Here is a 24379-nt window from a genome sequence, read left to right on the forward strand (position 1 = left end):
TTCCGCGGGTTGAAGAGAAGAACAAGGAATTGAAGAAAGGAAGACATTTACAAGAAGAAATCCAGGGTTCATCACCTTCATATCAAGAGATTCAAAGGTAACATATTGTTGGGAAAAACCGGCATAGAGAAAATAAAAGAACGCAATCAACAACACAAGAATATAACGTGGAAACTCCAAAACCGGAGAAAAAAACCACGGCCGTTGTCAAAACCGACAACCAGAGAATAAACACTATGTGAAAATTGTTACAACACATAGACTTCACTCTCAATCGCCCCATGCCCCAATACACCCACACTCTCCAAAGTAAATATTTGAACTACATCTCAAATACTCTTAAACAAGAGCATAAGAGAAAAGCAAAAAGACACAAATATAAACTTAAAGTGTTTACAAGTGTTACTGCTTGGTGCAATTATAAACAAAGAACTTAGGTCCATTATATAGCCTTGATTCCCTCATTGCTTCACAATTCTAAGCGATGCGGGACTTCTTCAATATAATTTCTTTGACCTTTATTTCTCTTCATTAGCAATGTGGGACTTACATTGCAATCAACCCAACAATCTCCACCTTGATTGTAATGGTCTTCAATCTTCATTGTCTACACCGACAATCATAATTCTCATTGTCTATACCGACAAATTAAATTATCATACTCCACCATAAAGAGTATACTCCACTTGGAACTAAATCATCCCAAGAATTTTCTTCACTTGAAACTAAACCATCCCAAGATTTTTCTTCACTTGGAACCAAGTCATCCCAAGAATTTCTTCTCGAAACCTCACTGACAATTTATGGTGCAACTTCCATATTGGCTTTCTCTGGAAGTTCATCAGCCATCGAGATAACCACGTACCTTGCATCAATGCCAACCAATGCTCGCACGCTACCATCACACACCTTGCATCCATGTCAACCGATGCCCATGTGTCACTTGAACAACTTCAAACATCTATGAAATCACCTCAGGCCATTGTTAGGCTCCAACAATTCCAGTTTAGTTACATCACCTAGTAAACCTTGTTTCACTAGTCCAACTAAACTCATGTCACTAACAAGTACCCACCCGAAGATCCACAACTTAACCAAAACATGAGAATCACCACTAGTAACAGATGCATAACCAATAATAGTTGAACTATCTAACAAGTATCTACCTACTATCTATGCATCAAAGTTCAAGAAAATACCTCGCATTATGTTAAAAGAAACTCACCCATACCTTGAACCTCACAAGCTTTCCGTCACCGAGATGAACAACTCCACCTTCAACTAGCTCTAGGGATTCAAAAGTATTTCTTCTTCAAACACATGTGATAGGAGCTTCCAAAGTCCATGACTCAACACTCCACTGATTCCCAACTTCCACTAGCATCTCCGCATCATAATAAGTTGTTGTTTCAGACGTAACCCGAGTATTCTTATCACCGCCTCTCCAGACTGATGTTGAGTATTATTACCACCGCCTCTCCAGGCTGACCTTGTGTAACCCAAATTGCATCACCATATCCTTGACTTGATTTCCCACAAGCCAAACGTGATTCTTCCATTAGTTTTCTCTAGCCTAAACTTCACAGCGGACTCCCTACTCCTGAATCAAACCAAGAGCTCTGATACCAGTTGTTGGGAAAAACCGGCATAGAGAAAATAAAAGAACGCAATCAACAACACAAGAATATAACGTGGAAACTCCAAAACCGGAGAAAAAAACCACGGCCGTTGTCAAAACCGACAACCAGAGAATAAACACTATGTGAAAATTGTTACAACACATAGACTTCACTCTCAATCGCCCCATGCCCCAATACACCCACACTCTCCAAAGTAAATATTTGAACTACATCTCAAATACTCTTAAACAAGAGCATAAGAGAAAAGCAAAAAGACACAAATATAAACTTAAAGTGTTTACAAGTGTTACTGCTTGGTGCAATTATAAACAAAGAACTTAGGTCCATTATATAACCTTGATTCCCTCATTGCTTCACAATTCTAAGCGATGCGGGACTTCTTCAATATAATTTCTTTGACCTTTATTTCTCTTCATTAGCAATGTAGGACTTACATTGCAATCAACCCAACACATATAGAATCTCTTCTTACAATGTGTATGGTTTTTTGTGTTTGATGTTGCATTGCATGCACATAAAGTGTTTGATGTTATGCTTGAATAGGAATATATCATTACGGACGGTTTCCTACCGTACTTTCTAGTCGTAATTGCCATGTTTTCTTCTAAGAATTTTTTTTTCTCTAATCAAAACAACATTATCGGTAGCTTCAACAGTTAAAATCAAAATAGCCTTCACCCAGCAAGAGTAGTAAACCATGTCAATCTTTTCTTACTATTTTTGATAAGTTTATTCTACCTCATCAATATAGACAACTCTATGTGAATGGAGTCAGTGTTTACTCGTTAATCCATAGTATATGATATATATACTTAATACTTATTATAGTTATATGTATGTGTGTGAAAGTAATGTAGTGAAGTGAGGTATGTTCAAAATTCACCTAGCTAAGTGAATTCTCATGATAGTGAGTATGACATGGTAGGTAGGACACTACTTGCTGGACAATACGTTCAATATTACCCTATGGGTATGGCGTGGTAAGTAGGGGTACTACCTACAGAATTATGTCCAATATTACTCAAGAATGTTCACCAACATGACACGGTGATGGGGAAATCCGTCATGGTCTTTAAGACATTATTGTCGGCATGGTAATGAGTATGGTAATAGAGAGGATTTTTCCATGCTTAGCGACATAACTGAAAACATCAAACTATCTTATATAAATTCTATGTTACCGAGTTTCATACTCACTATGTTTTTGGGGCGATGTTTTCAGGTATCCATGTAACTCGTCAGCCATTGGAGGACTGAGGAGTACAAAAGTAACTCATCATCCGTTCAATATTGAGTCTGAACCGGATCACATCAGAGTCTAGAATTTTAGGATATTGTTGTTTTGTGGCCCTAAGAAAAAATAAATTATGTGTAGGCATTCTCTAAAGTTCATTTCAAGATTGTAAAGCAACTTTTTCTTCAAAGTTATTTAAGATTTCAAAGTTATTCTTGTTTCTTCTGCACTAAGAAAAGTTAATTCTTTAAATTTTATTAAGAGAAGATTGGGTGTTACAGTTGGCCTCTTTCAAGTCTTGCCTTTCCCGCTCTTGGAGAGCAGAGGCAGTGTCAGAGACTCTATTCCCCTAATCCTATCGACATTATCAGAATTTCTCTCCATTTCTAAAACACAGAAAACAAGAGAACGAGAGAAATCAAATTTGGGAACATTTCGGATTTTAAAATCCGAACAACAGAAAACATGCTCAAATTTTAAAATCCAAACAGTATCATTGTGTGAGACAAAAAATGGTGCAATGGAAATCAAAGATTAGAGAAAATGTATACTAACATTTGCTTAGATATTTGTAATTTGACGAATGAGACGGATTCAATGTGGTTTTTTTTTTTTTTTTTGTGAAAACGGAGGATTGTAAGTGGGTTCTTGGGGGGGGGGGGGTATGAAGCCCATGAATAGAAAAGATCCATCTCAACGGTGACCAAGCCCAAAAGGAATTTGACCCAACAACAGCCCAAAAGGAAAAAGTGAATCCAATTCAAAACCTTTCACTATTCTGATTTCTTTTTTCATCGTAATTTGTGAAAGCGCTCAAGTCTCAAGTCAAGAGTGTGTGATACTGTGATCTTTGCAGTAGGTTGCTTATTTTGGAATTTTTTGTTGAAATTCTTCTTGCACTGTTCTAAAGTCTCTTAAATTCAATTCCAATACGTAGTAAATTGAAGGTGCATGTAGTGTAGTGTATTCTTCAAATTCCATTAAGCTATTTACGAATGGACAGAAAAGTCATCTTTCACCTAACATTTCAAAATCTTGCATTCAAAGTTTCACACAAAATGAATCTTCCCAAATTTTCAAAGTTAATTAATTAATTAAATTAAGTTAACCAAAGTACCATTCCTTTACCTTTGATCCTTACTTAGCCTTTCTTTCTAATTCACGCATTACTAATCTGCAAGCCAAAGCAAAAATCACAACCCAAAAAAGTAACACAAGAAAAATCAGAAATCCTAAAGTTTTGAATATTAATTAATTATAAAATTAATTAATCCCAATATTTAGATTATGAATACGATTCGGAAGGAACTTTGCTGGTTGGTTTCTCAATTTTCCTTAGGCTTCACTCTCAAATCTCCTAGGTTACTGAGAGTGTATATATAATCATGAAGAGGTTCTTCACAAGTTGTCTCTCAAAGTGTCACAAGAAATCTCACTCTGATTCTGAGGTACCTTACTTACTTCCTAAAGTTATATTCTTTATTTGTCTTGGTTTGAACGGTTTAAAGTAGTTGAATATTGATACGGGGGGTTTATCCGATTTGATGTTCGGTTTGATTTTTAAAAGACCGGTTAAATGAATGTGATTGATGCTAGGTTTAGCCGATTTGATGTTTAGTTTTTAAAGATCGGTTCAATAAATATGGTTGATGCCTAGGTTTAGCCGATTTGATGTTTGATTTTTAAAAGATTGGTTAAATAAATCTGGTTGATGCTACCTCGATCAGAGTCGGCATTAGGGTTACAAAGATATAAAAAACCTTAATACTTGGTTGTAGACCTGTTCTGAAAACCCTTTATGGAATCCTTGGACTCATTAATGGATGGAAGAAGAGATCAAGCCTATTAGATAGATGTTCTAAGCTTCAATGCAGATTTTTACTTTTTGCTGAGAAGTGTATGTCGCATGTACCTATGGTTAATTGTTGCAGCTAATTTGTTTGTTGAAATGCTTGTTAAATTGAACAATATTTATAAATTAAGATGGTAGCAAAATAGCAGGGACCAATGCTATACCCAATTAAGATGATAGAAATAGCATATAGTAAATGAGACATTAGTTTGAGTAATTTGAATCATATGGTAACAAATATTTAGCAAAAGATAAAATCTGATGTACACTGAACAGTATGAGTGTTGAGTTCCTACCCTTTTTGCTGTCCTATACTCCTATTTATGGAATAGCACAAATGGGAGAGTTCTTCCAAATGTGTTAATGTATGAAGCACAGACAAACACCAAACACAACAGTGACACTGACACACGTGACAATTTTAGAAAATAAAAGTTATCGAATGTAAGCACATGTGTTATTGTCAAACACCAGTCGCACCTTCAATCGGAACTATCGGTTCTATATAGGTCTTTTTTTTTTTTTTGACGCAATGCTATATAGGTCTTAAACACTTGCAAACACGTCACAAGTTGTGTCATTTGAGGCAATTGTTTCTTCTTAGTATTTAGCAGGCATTGTTTTTATGATATTGTTTTGTTTGACAGATAATGGCAGAAAGAATCTCTAGTGAAAGTTGGAGCAATGCTTATAATATTTTGATGAATCATGACTTCTCTGATGGTCTGAACTATTGGTATCTCAATTGCTGCGATGGCTACGTAATTTCGGGTGGTGCAGGTGATCAAGGTGGAATTTTGATGGACTCGGATCAAAATTATGCTGTTATCACCAAACGAAACGAATGCTGGCAAGGTCTCGAGCAAGATGTCACAGAGAGAATTTCCATTGGTTCCATTTACAGGGTTTCGGCTTTTGTTGGAGTATCTGGCCCTTCTCAGGAATCTGCTGAAGTAAAAGCTACACTGAAACTAGAATATGATGATTCAGCTACACAATATTTGTTCATCGGAAGGTATAAAACAAGTTGCAATTTCATTACATTTACTTGTTTCAAAGAATTTGAGAAAAATTCCCTTACATGTTTACTATTATTTTCTACAGAACTTCAGTTATAAAGGGTAGCTGGGAAAAGTTGGAAGGAACATTTTCGCTGTCTACTATACCGAAACGGGTTGTATTTTATTTGGAAGGACCTGCTCCTGGAGTTGACTTGTTTATAAAATCAATAGTGATCAATTGTTCCAGTCCAAAAAACAAAGTATATCATGAATAAAATTATGCATTTCAATTACTGTTATTTCTTTATGCAATTCTACACATTGGCAAAGTCTTTATTACTTCTATAATTGTTAAATTGAACTTGCAATGAGCCTATGATGGTTTCACTCTTTAATTGTTTTGTGATATCTTTATATTTTTATAACACACTAACTTGTGTAACTTTTCTTCTTATTTCAAAAGGCCACAAGCACAGAAGGATGTGTTTCTACTGAAGATGAAAATATCATTATAAACCCTCAATTTGAGGATGGCCTGAATAATTGGTCGGGAAGAGCCTGCAAGATTGTGTTGAATGATTCCATGGCAGATGGGAAAATTGTCCCAAAGTCTGGAACAGTCTTTGCGTGCGCAGCAGAACGAACACAAGCCTGGAATGGAATCCAGCAGGAGATAACTGGACGTGTGAAGCGCAAGTTGGCCTATGAGCTCACTGCTTTAGTTCGGATATATGGCAACAATGTCACAAGTGCTGATATACGGGCTACTTTGTGGGTTCAAACACCAGATCTCCGGGAGCAGTATATAGGCATTGCAAAGTTAGTCTTTAAATTATTCTTGCTATGAATTTAATGCATATACAATGCCAACATAAAGATTTTTCATACTGTCAATCAACTATATGATTCAGCCATGAATATGCGATCGACTCCTAAGGCATATGATTTTTCTATTTATTATTCTTGAAACTTGATAAATGGAGAAGGAAAAAAAACTGGCTTAAGGAATGATTCATCCATGAACTTAACATTTGTAGTAGTTGCTGAACAAAACTGGTGTATTCTTAAGTGTGCAGGCAACAGAAACAGATTGGGTGACGCTGCAGGGAAAATTCCTTCTAAATGGTTCCTCATCAAAAGTGGTCCTTTATTTAGAAGGCCCTCCACCTGGAACGGACATTCTTGTCAATACTTTGGCTGTAAAACATGCTGATAAAGCAATTCCTTCGACACCAATAGACGTAAAGGTACAGCATTTTCTGTAAATTACTTAGTAAAGTTAATGTCAAGATTGTTTTAAGTGGTCAACAAGCACTGTGAAGTATAGTGGAACCTCTATATTCACATATGTATCTACTTTATTATTATTGGTGTTTGTTATTGCTTAATTTTTTTTGTTTTTCACAAGCACTGGTTAAGAACTAAGCTGTTGCCTTAGGCCCTGTTTGATAAACAGTGTAATTAAGCTCTTATCATATATGTTGTTTTCATAAGCTATCCTGGAGAGCTTATGGAAATAAGCTGAAAACAACTTATGGACACGTCATAAGCTCTCTCAAACAGTCTCACAAGTGCTTATGCCGATAGATAAAGTTCAACTAAGTCAATTCAAACAGACCCTTAACAAACTTTGGTTGCACCGTTGATTTTGTTTGCTTTTCAAGCACCTAACGATTGATTTTATTTTGCAGAATGTTGCTTTTGGCGTCAATATAATTGAGAACAGCAATCTGTCTGATGCCACCAAAGGATGGTTTCCCCTTGGCAATTGTACTTTAACTGTTAAAACTGGTTCCCCTCATATAATTCCACCTATGGCAAGAGATTCTCTTGGACGTCACGAACTCCTAAGTGGTCGCTACATACTTGTAACAAATAGAGCACAAACTTGGAATGGTCCTGCTCAGGTGATCACTGAGAAATTGAAGCTATTTTTGACTTACCAAGTATCTGCTTGGGTTAGGATTGGTTCTGGTTCAAATGGGCCTCAGAATGTGAATGTTGCCATTGGTGCTGACAACCAGTGGATCAATGGAGGACAAACCGAAATTTCAGATGACAGGTGGCATGAAATTGGTGGATCATTCAGAATTGAGAAACAACCATCAAAGGTTATGGTTTATATTCAAGGTCCTGCTTCTGGTGTGGACTTGATGGTTGCTGGACTTCAGATTTTCCCTGTTGATAGACATGCAAGGTTTAGATATTTGAAGATACAAACAGACAAGGTGAAAACTAGTTTTATTCTATTTTACATATAATTATTATAAAGCGCAATTTTTATTATTAGTTAAACATAATGATGATTTATATTGTTTATATATATGAATTTTAGTTTATATATCAGTTTTTTTCGGAACTGCAGATTCGTAAACGTGATGTTGTACTGAAATTTTCTGGGCTGGACTCTAGCAGCTACCTTAACACCATGGTGCAAGTTAGACAAACACAGAACGATTTCCCGATTGGAACATGCATCAGTAGATCAAACATTGACAATGAAGATTTTGTTAACTTCCTTGTGAAACACTTCAACTGGGCTGTATTTGGAAATGAGTTGAAGTGGTATTGGACTGAGCCACAACAAGGGAATTTTAATTATAAGGATGCTGATGATCTTTTAAGCCTGTGTCAAAAGTACAAGATCCAAACTCGTGGACATTGCATCTTCTGGGAAGTGGAAGAAACTGTTCAGCAATGGATTAAGTCACTGAATAAAAATGATTTGATGACGGCTGTTCAAAACCGTTTAACCGGTCTTCTGACTCGCTACAAGGGTAAGTTCAATCACTATGATGTTAACAATGAAATGCTGCATGGTTCATTTTACCAAGATAGGTTAGGCAAAGATATAAGGGCAAACATGTTCAAGACTGCAAACCAACTAGACTCGTCTGCTACGTTGTTTGTGAATGATTATCATATTGAAGATGGATGCGACACAAGATCATGTCCAGATAAATACATTCAACACATCCTTGATTTGCAAGAACAAGGTGCACCAGTTGGTGGAATTGGAATTCAAGGTCACATAAATAGTCCAATTGGGCCTGTTGTTTGTTCTTCGCTTGATAAATTAGGTATTCTTGGTTTACCTATATGGTTTACGGAACTTGATGTATCTTCTATGAATGAATATGTGCGAGCTGATGATCTTGAAGTTATGCTTAGAGAAGCTTTGGCTCACCCTGCTATTGAAGGGATAATGTTGTGGGGATTTTGGGAGTTGTTTATGAGTAGAGACAGTGCACATTTGGTGAATGCAGAAGGTGACATTAATGAAGCTGGAAAAAGGTTTCTAGCTTTGAAACAAGAGTGGCTATCTCATAGTCATGGTCATGTTGATGAGCAAGGTCATTTCAATTTCAGAGGGTTTTATGGAACTTATAATGTGGAAGTTGTGACACCATCAAAGAAAATTGCTAAGACATTTGTGCTTGATAAAGGCGACTCTCCAATGGTGGTATCTATTGATTTATAAGAAAGTATATTACTATGAAAGAATTAATGTGTGAATTTCTTTTTATCATTGTATTTGATGAAACGCAGTGGTGTTGTATACTGTAATGTTGTCTCGACTGTTGTCTATACTGTGTTCTGCATGCTACTATTGGCAAATAAATAAAATGGTTTTGTTTATGCGTCATTCTTATTAACAAAGTTATAGTTATTTACTTGTTGGTGCTAAGAATTGTTTCCAATTTAAGTTATGATTGACATGATTAATGCAGGTTCTCTCCCAAGGTGGGATAACTATGACCAAAATGAGGCTGTCTATTATCAAGAACATGTGCTCCCATCCTCATATACTTCATAGCACCAATCAAGATAAATGAATTACCTAACTAAGACTAGTAATATATAGTTACATATATTTTCAAATAGTGATATACTTCAGGAGCCTATAACCCCATATCTCAAGCATAGTATCTAGTGGTTAGCTTCTTCTATATGCTCAGTTGCATGAGTAAGTAAAACTTCAAATAGTTAAGACACCTTAATTTTTCGTAACTAGAAATGTAATTTGCAATTCAATATGATATGTTGTACTCTAAACTACCTTGGCTAACACATCACCATATGCATGTTGGATAATTAACCAATTCTTACTTTATGCCAGCTAGATAAACTGTTTTTGTTATGGCATCAAAAGTTCAATTATGTCAAAGATAGATTGGAGGTCCAATCTGTAATGTGTTCCATATAATAATTGTTTTGGCAGAGATGGAAAGACTTGATTACAACAGGAAAAATTGTTCAATTCTTAAGAATACAAGATGAGGTATGTAAGCCTCTCAACCTCATGTTCTGGCCAACAGAAAGCCTCATGATGAGGTGTAAGTAAACTTCCTTGATGTTTCTCCAAAGCATTAAGATATTAAGCTACAATATGCTGCAGGTATGCTATTTTTCTGCTTTGATTGTTTATTCTGATTTGTATTTGCAGATACGGGTATATTGTAGGTATACTATTTGAAATTGTGTTCTGACTTCTAGTAGGGGCATTACTTATGCTTTTTGCATTGGAGTAAGATGTAGTTTCTTATTTGTGGTATTAACCAACTAATAAAAGATGCCAAATATGAACATTAAGCACAAGATGGGGGATTTAATGATTGTGTGTTGTATAAGGGGTATTAAGGTGCCTATATAAGTTGTGTTTGTGTGCTTAAGCCTGTATTAAGGGGTATTAAGGTGTTTATAATCTATATTAAGATGTCAATGTAATCTTATTTTGTTATGTTTAATTGAGTCCTATTTAGCAGACCCTGTTACTGATAGTTCAGAATTCCCAGGGTGTTCTTGATTATTACTACAAAATTGAGAGTGCAAATATGGAATTTGCTGACAGTATTTTAGAGGAAGTTGAATTTTCTAGGATACTTGCTTTGTTTAAGTGTTATAGAATTTCAGTTGATTTAATCTGTTTTAGAGGATTGTGGTGGGAATTAAAACAGGGGAATCAGTATAGAGATTTCTGGCTTGAAAGTTTTGAGATTTGGAAGTGAAGGAATACTAGAGTGAAACGAAACAATTTTCACTATGCACAGCATCATTATTTGTTACTGCTCTAGGTATATAACCTGCTAGTGTGAAGTAACTTGGAAGTAGCTATTCTAATCTGAGGTGTGTATGTTATATGTGCCATTTAGAGAATTAGAGGTTTCCTGACCTCTATACTATAGTATGATATATGTTCTTTTACACTGACCTCTATAGAATTAGAAGTTTTATGAGTTTTCTTTTTTTTTTTTGACAAATTTTATGAGATGTTAATAGTAGTGACTTTACTCCCAACATATATATTAATATATATAGCCTTTCATTTCAAAGTTCAAAGTAGATAATCTAATTTTGCCACCAAAGATCTATTAAGAAGCCTCGGAATGGAGACCTTTTTTGTTTGGGGCGTTGTTGGCTATGGTTAGATTGATTTCTACCTTTGCTCGCAAGCTTTTATACTAGCATAAATGGTGATGCCATTATTTTGGATGTCTTCCTCGGGCAACCTGATTTTTTCATTTCATTTCTTCTTTTCAAGGTTTTGATTACTCTTGGTCTCCCTTACGACAGACAAAGTTGTGCAAGGATCTAGAAAGCGAAATATGGTAACTGCATTTTGCGGCGGCGGTGATGTACCTCCGAAATATATATGACAGGGATTTGACGACACAAATAACTGTGAGTAGAATAAAATTTACCAATACATTGTTTATATTTTTTGTATGACATTCAGGAAGTGGTTAAAAATATTGGAGAATTCTAATTCAATAACATTTATCTTACAAGATGTGCATTCAATTTTTTAAAAGTCAATTTTTTTTTCTCAGTGCAAAACTTCTACTTTTGAATCCAGGGGGAGGGAGGGGCATGTCTTGGATCCATATCAAGGGTGACTAAGCCCCCAAAAGGGATTTGACCGAACAACAGCCGAAAATCTTTCACCATTCCGATTTCTTTTTCCATCGAAATTTGTGAAAGTGTTCAAGTGTCAAGAGTGTGTTCTTGCAGTAGTTTTACTCTCATTGTTCTAACATATCTTATTTGAATTCAATTCCAATACGTAGGAAATTGAAGGTGTATGTAGTGTAGTGCAGTATATTTTTCAAATGCCAATAAGCTATTTACTTACGGATAGAAAATTCATCTTAACCTAACACTACAAAATCTTGCAATCAAAGTCTCACACAAAATGAATCCTCCCCCACCTTTACCTTTTTGATCTTTACTTAGCCTTTTTTTCTAATTCAAGCTTACTAATCTGTAAGCCAAAGAAAAAACCACAACCCAAAAAAAAAACACAAGAAAAAGCAGAAATCATAAAGTTTTTAATACTAATTAATCATAAAATTAATTAATCCCAATATTTAGATTATAAATATGATTCAGAAGGAACTTTGCTGGTTGGTTTCTCAATTTTCCTTAGGTTTCACTCTCAAATCTCCTAGGTTACTGAGAGTGTATATATAATCATGAAGAGTTTCTTCACATGCTGTCTCTCAAAGTGTCACAATAAATCTCACTCTGATTCTGAGGTACCTTACCTTCGTCAGTTATTTTACTTTATTTATCCATGATTTTGATTATTTGATCGCAGTTTTGTCCTTGTTTGAACAGTTTAAAGTAGTTGAACAATGATCCGGAGGTTTCTCCGAATTGATGTTCGGTTTGGTTTTTAAAAGATTGGTTAAATAAATGTGCTTGGTGCCTAGGTTTAGCCGATTTGATGTTTGGTTTTTAAAAAGATTGGTTACATAAATGTGGTTGACGACAAGGTTTCGCCAATTTGATGTTCGGTTTTTAAAAGATTGGTTAAATAAATGTGGTTCATGACTAGGTTTAGCCGATTTGATGTTCAGTTTTCAAAAGATCGTTTACATAAACGTGGTTGATGCCTAGGTTTAGCCGATTTGATATTTGGTTTTTTAAAAGATCGATTAAATAAATGTGGTTCATGACTAGGTTTAGCCGATTTGATGTTCGATTTTCAAAAGATCGTTTACATAAATGTGGTTGATGCCTAGGTTTAGCCGATTTGATGCTCGGTTTTTTAAAAGATTGGTTACATAAATGTGGTTCATGTCTAGGTTTAGTCGATTTGATGTCCGGATTTCAAAAGATTGTTTACATAAATGTGGTTGATGCCTAGGCTTAGCAGATTTGATGTGGTTTTTTAGAAGATTGGTTAAATAAATGTGGTTCATGACTAGGTTTAGCGGATTTGATGTTCGGTTTTTAAAAGATCAATTACATAAACGTGGTTGATGCCTAGGTTTAGCCGATTTGATGTGGTTTTTAAAAGATTGGTTAAATAAATGTGGTTGATGCAACCTCAATGGCAGTCACATTAGGGTTACGAAGATATAAAAAACCCAATGTTGCAATAGTAGACCTGTTCTTAAAACCCATTATTAAATCCCTGGTCTTATTAGTGGATGGAATAAGAGATCAAAGCCTATTAGATAAATGTTTTAAGCTTCAATGTAGATTTTTAGTTTTTGCTGAGAAGTGTATGTACCTATGGTTACTGGTTGCAGCTAATTTGTTTGTAAAAAGGCTTGTTAGATTGAACAATATTAAAAAATTAAGATGGTAGTAAAATAGAAGGGACCAATGCTGCAACTGATTAAGATGGCAGAAATAACATATAATAAATGAGACACTAGTTTAAGTGATTTGTATCATTGTACGTATGGTAATAAATATTCAGCAAAAATATAAAATCTGATGCACACTGATCAGTATCAGTATGAGTGTTGAATTCCTACCCTTTTTGCTGTCCTATTTATGGAATAGCACAAATGGGAGAGTTCTTCCAAATGTGTTAATGTATGAAGCACAGACACCAGACACAACAGTGACACTGACACATTGACACATTTGTTATTGTCAAACACCAGATGCGCCTTCAATCTGAACTATCGGTTCTATATAGGTCTCAAACACTTGCAAACACGTCACAAGTTGTGTCATTTGAGGCAATAGTTTCTTCTTAGTATTTAGCAGCATTGTTTTTATAATATTGTTTTGTTTGACAGATAATGGCAGAAAGAATCTCTAGTGCAAGTTGGAGCAATGCTTCTAATATTTTGATGAATCACGACTTCTCTGATGGCCTGAACTATTGGTATCTCAATTGCTGCAATGGCTACGTGATTTCGGCCAGTGCCGGTGATCAAGGTGGAATTTCAATGGACTCGGATCAAAATTATACTGTTATCACCGAACGAAACGAATGCTGGCAAGGTCTTGGGCAAGATATAACGGACAGAATTTCCATTGGTTTCACTTACACGGTTTCAGCTTTTGTTGGAGTATCTGGCCCTTCACAGGAATCTGCTGAAGTAAAAGCTACACTGAAACTAGAATATGATGATTCAGCTACACAATATTTGTTCATCGGAAGGTATAAAAGAAGTTGCAATTTCATTACATTTACTTGTTTTAAAGAATTTGAGAAAAATGCCCTTACATGTTTACTATTATTTCCTACAGAACTTCAGTTGTAAAGGGTAGCTGGGAAAAGTTGGAAGCAACATTTTCGCTGTCTACTGTCCCGAATCGGGCTGTATTTTATTTGGAAGGACCTGCTCCTGGAGTTGACTTGCTTATAAAATCAGTAGTGATCAATTGTTCCAGTCCAAATAACAAAGTATATCATGAATAAAATTATGCATTTCAAATATTGTTATTTTTCTTTATGCAATTCTACACATTGTCAAAGTCTTTATTACTTCAATAATGGTTAAATTGAACTTGCAATGAGCCTATGATGGTTTCACTCTTTAATTGTTTTGTGACATCTTTATGTTTTAATAACACACTAACTTGTGTACTGTTTCCTCTTATTTCAGAAGGCCACACACACAGAAGGATGTGTTTCTACTGAAGATGAAAACATCATAATAAACCCTCAATTTGAGGATGCCCTGAATAATTGGTTTGGAAGATCCTGCAAGATTGTGTTGACTGATTCCATGGCAAATGGTAAAATTGTCCCAAAGTTTGGAAAATTCTTTGCAAGCGCAGCAGAACGAACACAAGCCTGGAATGGAATTCAGCAGGAGATAACTGGACGCGTGCAGCGCAAGTTGGCCTATGAGATGACTGCTTTAGTTCGGATATATGGCAACAATGTCACTAGTGCTGATGTAAAGGCTACTTTGTGGGTTCAAACACCAGATCTCCGAGAGCAGTATATAGGCATTGCAAAGTTAGTCTTTAAATTATTCTTGCTATGTATTTAATTCATATATACAATGTCAATATAAAGATTTTTTATACTGTCAATCAAGTATATGATTCAGCCATGATTTTTCTGTTTTTCATTCTTGAAACTTGATAAGCGGAAAACAAACTTGCTTAAGCAATGATTCATCCATGAATTTTATTGGTTAGTGATAATAAAAAACGTTTCTTAACATTTATAGTAGTTGCTAAACAGAACTGGTGTGTTCTTAAGTGTGCAGGCAACAGATACAGATTGGGTGACGCTGCAGGGGAAATTCCTTCTAAATGGTTCATCATCAAAAGTGGTCCTTTATTTAGAGGGCCCTCCACCTGGAACAGACATTCTTGTCAATACTTTGGTTGTAAAACATGCTGCTAAAGCAACTCCTTCAACACCACTTAACGTATATGTTCGACATTTTCTGTAAATTACATTAGTAAAATTACCTATGTATTTTATTATTATTGATGATTGTTATATCTTAAGTTTTTTGTTTTGCACAAGCATTGGTTAAGAAATAAGCTGCTGCCTTAGGCCCTGTTTGATAAACAGTGTAATTAAGCTCTTATAGCATAAGCTCTTATCATATATATATGCTTATGTGGAAGCTATTTCTATAAGAAAAAATACAATAAAAGTCAAACTATTTTCATATAAGTTGTTTTCATAAGCTATCCTGGAGAGCTTATGGAAATAAGCTGAAAACAACTTATGGACATGTCATAAGCTCTCTCAAACAATATCACAAGTGCTTATGCCAGTAGATAAAGTTCAACTAAGTCAATTGAAACAGATCCTTAGGAAACTTTGGTTGCACCGTTGATTTTGTATGCTTTTCAGGCACCTAACAATTTGATTTGATTATGCAGAATGTTGCTTTTGGAGTCAATATAATTGAGAACAGCAATCTGTTAGATGACACCAGTGGATGGTTTACCCTAGGCGATTGTACTTTAACTGTTAAAACTGAATCGCCTCTTATAGTTCCACCTATAGCAAGAGACTCTCTTGGACGTCACGAAACCCTAAGTGGTCACTACTTACTTGTAACGAATAGAGCACAAACTTGGAATGGTCCTGCTCAGGTGATCACTGAGAAATTGAAGCTATTTGTGACTTACCAAGTATCTGCTTGGGTCCGGATTGGTTCTGGTTCAAATAGGCAACAGAATGTGAATGTTGCCATTAGTGCTGACAACCAGTGGATCAATGGAGGACAAACCGAGGTTTCAGATAATAGGTGGCATGACCTTAATGGGTCATTCAGAATTGAGAAGCAGCCGTCAAAGGTTACGGTTTACATTCAAGGTCCTGCTTCAGGTATCGACTTGATGGTTGCTGGACTTCAGATTTTCCCTGTTGATAGGCAGGCAAGGTTTACATATTTGAAGACGCAAACAGACAAGGTGAGTTTTATTCTATTTTACATATAATTATTAAAAGCTCAATTTTTATTATGAATGAAATAGAATGTTTCGTGGAAGAAAAATTATGCTACAGAAGTTTATATTTCAGAATGAAATGTTCAATAAGTTTTATTATATTCATTCTTCATTGATAGGATATGTTATGATTTATATTGTTTATATATGTCAATATATGAATTTTAGTTTATATATCAATTTTTCTGGAACTGCAGATTCGGAAGCGTGAAGTTACACTAAAATTCTCTGGGCTAGACTCTAGCAGCTACCCTAACACCACAGTGAACGTTACACAAACACGGAACGATTTCCAGATTGGAACATGCATCAGCAGATCAAACATTGACAATGAAGATTTTGTTAACTTCCTTGTGAAACACTTCAATTGGGCTGTATTTAGAAATGAGTTGACGTGGGAAGTGACTGAGCCACAAAAAGGGATATTGAATTACAAGGATGCTGATGATCTTTTAAGCCTGTGTCAAAAGTACAATATCCAAACTCGTGGGCATTGCATCTTCTGGGAAATGGATAAAAGTGTTCAGCAATGGATTAAGTCACTGAATAAAAAAGATTTGATGACGGCTGTTCAAAACCGTTTAACCGGTCTTCTGACTCGCTACAAGGGTAAGTTCAATCACTATGATGTTAACAATGAAATGCTGCATGGTTCATTTTACCAAGATAGGTTAGGCAAAGATATAAGGGCAAACATGTTCAAGACTGCACACCAACTGGACTCGTCTGCTACATTATTTGTGAATGATTATCATATTGAAGATGGATGCGACACAACATCATGTCCTGAGAAATACATTCAACACATTCTGGATTTGCTAAAACAAGATGCACCCGTTGGTGGAATTGGAATTCAAGGTCATATAAATAGTCCAATTGGGCCTATTGTTCATTCTTCGCTTGATAAATTAGGTGTTTTTGGTTTACCTATATGGTTTACAGAACTTGATGTGTCTTCGATGAATGAACATGTGAGAGCTGATGATCTTGAAGTTATGCTCAGAGAAGCTTATGCTCACCCTGCTGTTGAAGGGATAATGTTATGGGGATTTTGGGAGTTGCTTATGTGTAGGGAAAATGCACATTTGGTGAATGCTGAAGGTGACATTAATGAAGCTGGAAAAAGGTTTCTAGCTTTAAAACAAGAGTGGCTATCGCATACTCATGGTCATGTCGATGAGGAAGGTCATTTCAAATTTAAAGGTTTTTATGGAACTTATGATGTGGAAATTGTTACACCATCGAAGAAAATTGCCAAGTCATTTGTGCTTTATAAAGGCGACAATTCATTGGTTGTACCTATTAATTTATAAGCAAATAGTATATCGCTTTGAAAAAAATAATGTGACTTTTTTTTATCATTGGATTTGATGAAACACAATGGCGATGTATACTGTATGTATTGTTGTCTCTACTGTGTCCTGCTTCTGCATGCTACTATTACATAAATATGGTTTTGTTTCTGCGTCATTTTAATTAGCACTTTGGCAATTAAATTAAATATTAAATAAAGGTAAATATTTAATTGCCAAAGTGATAGATCATAGATATTTACTTGTTGGTGGCTTGGTGCTAAGGATTGTTTCCGCAAGAACTTGTGTTCTCTAAAATGGTTTTTCTTTCATTAATTACATTTGAGCACACCCACTTGATTAATTTTTATGTTTTGACAAACTTGATTACTTCTTGTTGTTGGTATTCTAATTGGTATTTTACATGGTAATGTTTATCCACAGACAAAAAAAAAGAAGCTCAGCACCAAAAAGATATTTTTTTTTGCAAAAGAGCAAATTTTACTTCATGGATCAATCATTTGGGCTTGTACCACATAAGTGGGCTAATATTATCTACCTGACTAATTTTGCACATAAAAGGTTTGTGGTAAGATGTTTTCTCTCCCGATCCCGTGTTTCTTTTATATCTCATGAATTTCCAATTTTATCCTTGAAAAAAATTCGGTTTGTAGAAACTGAAGTTTTTCTTTGCCTTGAAAACAAATTTCGGTTTCTAAAAACCGAAATTTACTCTGAATTTGCACTAGAAAAATTGCGGTTTCTGCGAACCGAATTTTTTTACAAGGACAAAATTGAAATATTGGGGGTATAAAGGAATCACGGGGATCGGGAGATAAAGCATCTTGTGGTAATTGCTCTTTACCCCTCCTCGGTATTGATTAAAATCCCCCAATTATCACTCGAAGAAATCTTTTATTAGTATATTTTGTCTATGTGAGAAACACGGGGGAGAATAACAATTATTGAAGTTTATGACATTTTTAACAGGAAAAGTTAAACAAAGAAAGCTTCAAAGGAAATGATAAATTTACCTCTACATGTTGTATTTATTTTATTTCTCATAGACTCTCTACTGAAGATAATCTATTTGAAGGTGACAAATATTAAATGTGATGATACCTCTAACACATTTTGTTAAATTTAAGTCTGGTTTGTAAAACTCCATACTTTTTAACCACACACCCACACCCACACCCTTACATATTAGCAAGGTTATTAAAACCGGACCGCCCGATTGGACCGGTTGGACTGTGAACCGGTCATGAAAACGGTTCGGTTTTGAGCAAAAAACGGATAGGAAATCGATCGGCAAAAAAATGCGTGAACCGGGATCGAACCGGGACGAACTGGCCGGGACGGTTCAAGCGGTTTTGCCGATTTTTTTAAAAAAAAAAAAAAATAGCGCAAGACGACGTAGTTTTAACTTTTTTTTTAAAAAAAAAATCTGAAACAAAACAACGACGTCGTACGAATAGGAAAGATTTTTGTTTTTCATCTGTTTTTCATTTGGTTTGAATTATAAATTTTATTTTATTTTGACTTGTGATATTTTATCTTTTTAATGTGTGAAATTTTGAAATTTTGAGCAATTATTCATGTATTTTTAATTTATTTATATATTAATTAAAATATATATATTTAATTAAAAACGGTTCAGCCCCGATTGAATCCGATCTGACCAATTGAACCTTGAACCGATGAACTCGCCGGTTCGATGACCGCTCCGGTTCACCTATTTTAAATTTAGGTTACACACTTAAGAAGAAAAAAAATATGTGCAGGTGATTGAGTAGTGTAAGGTGATGATGAAATGTGATTGAGGGCATTTAGTGTTTTTTTTTTCTTTAAGGTGATGAGTGATTGAGGGCATTTAGTGTTTTTTTTTTCTTTTTTTAAATAATAGTGATTAAAAATTTCATCTTTAATGTAAATAAATAGGATATACTTAGATTTAAATTCTGACTCCTACATGTATAATACAATGTTCTTCTCATGCATATATTTAGGTTTTAAGCTATGTTATTTTGCATTGTTTAGCAACTTTTGTTTAATCATTTGTACCATAGAGATTGTTGTGAACAATTAGGTACTCTGATTCTATAGTTTTTGGATTTATAAATTTAGATTTAAATGAAAAAATATAGGGAGAAAAGGAACTAAACAAATATGACATATCTATTAGTCAAAAAAAATAAAAAAATATGATATATCTATGTGAATTATCTCCATTTTAAAATATCACATGTGTTTTTTAATTGAAATTCTTAAAAGGACTGTAGTGCAAATATAATTTACCATAAATGATCAATTAAAAAATTATACTTTTTTCATTTTTTTGGGTAACATATTATATTTTTTTTTTTAAATGCAGAAAAAAGAAAAAACTTAAAGAATCAATCTAATCATCAAACTTAAAAATCTCTACATATTCTATCTAAAATGATATTACTTTTGGTACACATATGAAAACTGTGAATAAAGTTTTGGTTCTTTGTTTTGTCTCTCTTTCCCATATCACATTTGTTGCTGACCCCTACAATTTTTGTTTTTTCTTCTTGTCGCATATATTCCATTTCTTTCTATAATATCTAACCAAAAGTCATTTGCTTATTCGATCAGCTATTCTTTAAGTGTTATTTTTTGTCCAATGATCCATTTATTTGATTATTTTTAATCTTTTAAATATTCTTATAATATTAATAGGAACAAATGAATTTTTTTTTGTAGCTAGATGAAATAGAAGATGAAATGACATAGTTATTATTAACTCACACACATAAGTAAGAGAGTTAGAGTTCCTGAACCTCGGTCAAGATATTCAACCTAACAATTTCGATATTTTCATCAGTTAAACTAACAAATAAATTATTTTTATATGTTGGATGTTTTTATTTTAAGTGACTACGAATGCAATAAATTTTTTGAAGAGAACAACCCTCCATCCCAAAGTAACATGTTTGCCGGAAGGGGAATCAAAAGCAAAAAAAAATATGTTTATAGGTCACCCAAGAAAGAACCATTGAAGTGAAGTGAAGTTGGTGATGAAAATTAATGAAGCATGGATTTGGTATATTTAGTGATTATTTTATACTTAGGAGAGAATGATTGATGATTGATTTTCATTTTCTTGACCTCTTAGAATCACCCAACTCTAATAATAAAAATTAAACATATTGAAAGAGATCTAACAAGCTAGAACTAGAGAATAATATACTAAAGTCCAGATCATTCAGATTACGTACACGACCATAGTCAAGCATTTATTGCATGTACCCTATCTATAATATTACAGTAATATAAAATGAGTTTAATGGACCTAGTGTAAAATATTTTTATATGAATGCTTAATAAAAATTAACTATTCCTCCATATCATACATAAAATAAAAGTATAAAAGTGCTTAATAAAAATTAGGCTTAAATATACAATCAGTCTCTGCAATTTCATCAACTTTTGATATTAGTTCCTATACTTTATTTTGTTTGTTTTAGATCCCTACAGTTTGAAATAAGTTTGTTTTTAATCCTTCTGTTATTCAAACCTTAAAAAAATTGTAGATATTAACGGAGTGTCACATAGCCTAAAAATCTAAACCAAACAAAATAAAGTATAGGGACTAATACTAAAAGTTGATAAAATTGCAAGGACTGATTGCATATTTAAGCCAAAAAATTAACTATTCCTCCACATCATACATAAAAGTAGGGGTGGACAGTCGGCGGGTATGGGCTGGTCCGGGCCCAAAGTTGTCACCCGGTCTAAATCGCAGAGTCAAAAAGTAAGGCCCAATCCACCCGAAAAATGAAGAACGGTTTTCACGGATTCGGATCTGCGGTTTAAGCGAGTTGTTGGGCGGTTTGAAGCGGTTAGACGTAAAAAAAAAAAAAAAAACAATAACAAACCCAAATTTTGGAGTTTAGATCCACAAAGTATACAACCAGAGATGAGAGAATCATGAAACAAACACAAACGGAAAGTTTTAAAAATCCTAAATCGACATAAAAAGTAAGAAAATAATTAAAATCTCAAATAAAATTAAAAATATAACATTTGATTTCAACGAAGTTAGACAAACAAGATGAAAAATGATAAGTTTTGAGTTTCAAAATGTTTCATGATTTGTTTCAGTCTATGTGGGTTTGAGGTGAAGTGAGAAAGTGTGAAGAGGAGACGTGAGAAGAGCTTAGATTCGGCGTTTTGATTGACTCATGCGGGCGAGTTTCGGGCACTGTCGATCCAGTTCCTTCTACCCGGACATGCCCGTATCAACTATGTCTAAACCGAATTTTTCAACCAGCTAACCCGCAATCCATTATAAACCGCTCAAATCTCTAATTTTTAGGCAGGTTTTGTTGGGTTCGGACGGGCCTTAGTTTTTTATCCACCCCTACATAAAAGTATAAAAGTTGGGCGTAATAGAATGATTTGACAAAATATATGATTAGTATTACTATTGAATGACAATGACAATGTAAAAATATTTTATACTATCGGTACATGTATGTCTTATTTTCTCATATAAAAAATGTTAGTATAAAACTCACAATAATCACGCAACTAAATACTAATTTTAATTTATATTTAAGTGGTTAATAAACTCTTTTAAAAATAAATTATTAAAAAATTGAATTTAGTTAAAATAATTATTTTTATCATTTTTTTAAATTTTGGGGTCAAACTTCAAACTACTAAAATAAATTTTAAAAAAATCAGAAAGTTTGCACAAAAGAAAATAGAGTAAACTGTCAAATATTCTCTGAAATTTTAAAATTCGACAAATATCTCCCTGAAATTTGGAAATAGGCAAATACCCTCTTGAAATTATAAAAAGTCAATCAAATTTCCTTCTGGCACTACTAGTCAGAGTCCACGTCAGGGGATAATTTGATTGATTTTTTATAATTTCAGAGAGTATTTATCTATTTCCAAATTTTAGAGAATATTTTACGAAATTTAAAATTTTAGGGAGTATTTATCAGTTAGTTAAAACAAAATACTAATACAGTTTTGTCAAAGAAAAAGAAATGCTAATCCCGTGATCCGTTACATTATTGATTAAAATATTAGAAGTCTCATTTTCTTGGCTCTGTTTAAAACCTTCGTGAAAATGTGAGTGAAAATGTGAAAAGGAAATGAAGAGCCTAGTAGGGATGGCAATGGGCGCCCACGGGTGCGGGTTTGAGTGATACCAAACCTACATCCGAAATCAACACCCAAACCCAAACCCAAATCTGTTCGGGTGGCAAAATCACACCCACGCCCACACCCATTGGGTTCGGGTTTTTTACACCCAAACCCAAACCCACAACACATTTTGTACTACTTTGCAAATTTAAGCAAAACAAGGTAAATTTAAGCAAAAACAATGGAATTTAAACATATTGTCAATCACTTAGCAAAAACATAGGTTTAAAATTACAAGGGAATTTAAAATTACAAAATAGTCTTTCAAGAAATTAAATTACAACTAAACTAAAATTAAGTTATTCCAACTTTCAAGCAAAATTCAAACATAATTTTGGTTTGTGGTTTGTGAAAAACCTAATTTTACTTTTACACTTATATATATATGTGGGGGTATTTAGGTAATTTTAACATGTTTCGGGTGGGTGTATGGGTTTCGGGTGTGAGTTTGAGTGATACCAAACCCACACCCATATTTTCGGGTGTCACCCAAACCCAAACCCAAACTCAGTCAATTCGTGTTTCGCCCGTTGACTTGGGTTTGGGTTCGGGTGGGTCTCACGGGTTTGGGTTTTTCTGCCATCCCTAGAGCCTAGTTTGAGGTTCCAAATAGAATGGCAAAATGAATGGAGTTTTTTTTTATTTAATTAATAATTAACAAGAAAAGAATTATTATTAATTAAGTAGCCATCAAATCCAATAGTGAGATGGGTCAGATCCAGATAGAGAAGAAGACACTATCAGACACCCACTCACATCAATTTGACAGCCTTCCACTAACTATGTACTATAGTGATTAATGACTAAAATGAATATATGTAAATAAATAAATAAATAAGGTTTTGTTTTTATTTTGTGATCAATATAAGACACTCCATCCATCACGTACAATGGTGGTCAATCACTACAATGCCTAGAATGATTAATATATGTAAATCAGTAAATAAATGTATATAAGGTTTTATATATTTTAGAGAAGTAAAGAAAAAAGGTTTTCTTTTTAGAGTCGTGTCAAAAAATAATTGAATTGATAATTTTTTAGACAAAAATTTCTATTTTAAGATTTTAACATATATTGTTAAAAGCACGTGTTAACATCATCCTTATTTTTATGATCAATATAAAATCAACATTCAATATACTATAGTGATTAGTGGATCATGATTCGATCCGTCACAACTGCGATTAGGATGAAATTGAAACTACTTAATATCAGAATTGATCCCCAAATCAGATTAAATTAGTGACGAATATCAAAAGAGAAAAATACTACTAGTATTTATACATTTTTTTTACCAATATATATGTTTTTTTTCTATAATCAGTTAAAGAACATTACATATTATATACAATGATATTCAAATCATACTATCTATTTATTTATCTTGGAATATAAAATTATGTTTATCAGCCCGTGGGTATTCACTGGAAAAAGTAACCGTACATGTGTCATATAACAAAACAAATTACACCATAATAAATTTTAACCTTAAATATCT

At 34.0% G+C, this 24379-nt stretch overlaps 2 protein-coding genes and 1 long non-coding RNA gene across 3 annotated transcripts; all 3 read left to right on the forward strand.

Moving 5' to 3' along the window:
• The first annotated feature begins 46 nt into the window (after nt 1-46).
• On the forward strand, nt 47-3094 carry LOC123917180. The gene is made up of 2 exons (XR_006812395.1): nt 47-97; nt 2863-3094. It is a non-coding gene; the product is annotated as an uncharacterized LOC123917180 (long non-coding RNA).
• Nucleotides 3095-3528: 434 nt separating this feature from the next.
• On the forward strand, nt 3529-9373 carry LOC123917187 (endo-1,4-beta-xylanase 1-like). The gene is made up of 7 exons (XM_045968849.1): nt 3529-4322; nt 5374-5741; nt 5831-5987; nt 6191-6546; nt 6797-6974; nt 7419-7955; nt 8093-9373. Exons 1-7 carry the CDS (start codon nt 4260-4262, stop codon nt 9206-9208), a joined length of 2775 nt encoding a protein of 924 aa, XP_045824805.1. The 5' UTR covers nt 3529-4259; the 3' UTR covers nt 9209-9373.
• Nucleotides 9374-9853: 480 nt separating this feature from the next.
• On the forward strand, nt 9854-18148 carry LOC123917195 (endo-1,4-beta-xylanase 1-like). The gene is made up of 7 exons (XM_045968859.1): nt 9854-11409; nt 13767-14134; nt 14224-14380; nt 14583-14941; nt 15191-15362; nt 15829-16365; nt 16599-18148. The coding sequence occupies exons 1-7, from the start codon at nt 11362-11364 to the stop codon at nt 17712-17714; spliced, it is 2757 nt and encodes a 918-aa protein (XP_045824815.1). The 5' UTR covers nt 9854-11361; the 3' UTR covers nt 17715-18148.
• The last annotated feature ends 6231 nt before the right edge of the window (nt 18149-24379 follow it).

Source organism: Trifolium pratense, linkage group LG1, assembly GCF_020283565.1.
Source record: "Trifolium pratense cultivar HEN17-A07 linkage group LG1, ARS_RC_1.1, whole genome shotgun sequence".
NCBI lineage: Eukaryota > Viridiplantae > Streptophyta > Magnoliopsida > Fabales > Fabaceae > Trifolium > Trifolium pratense.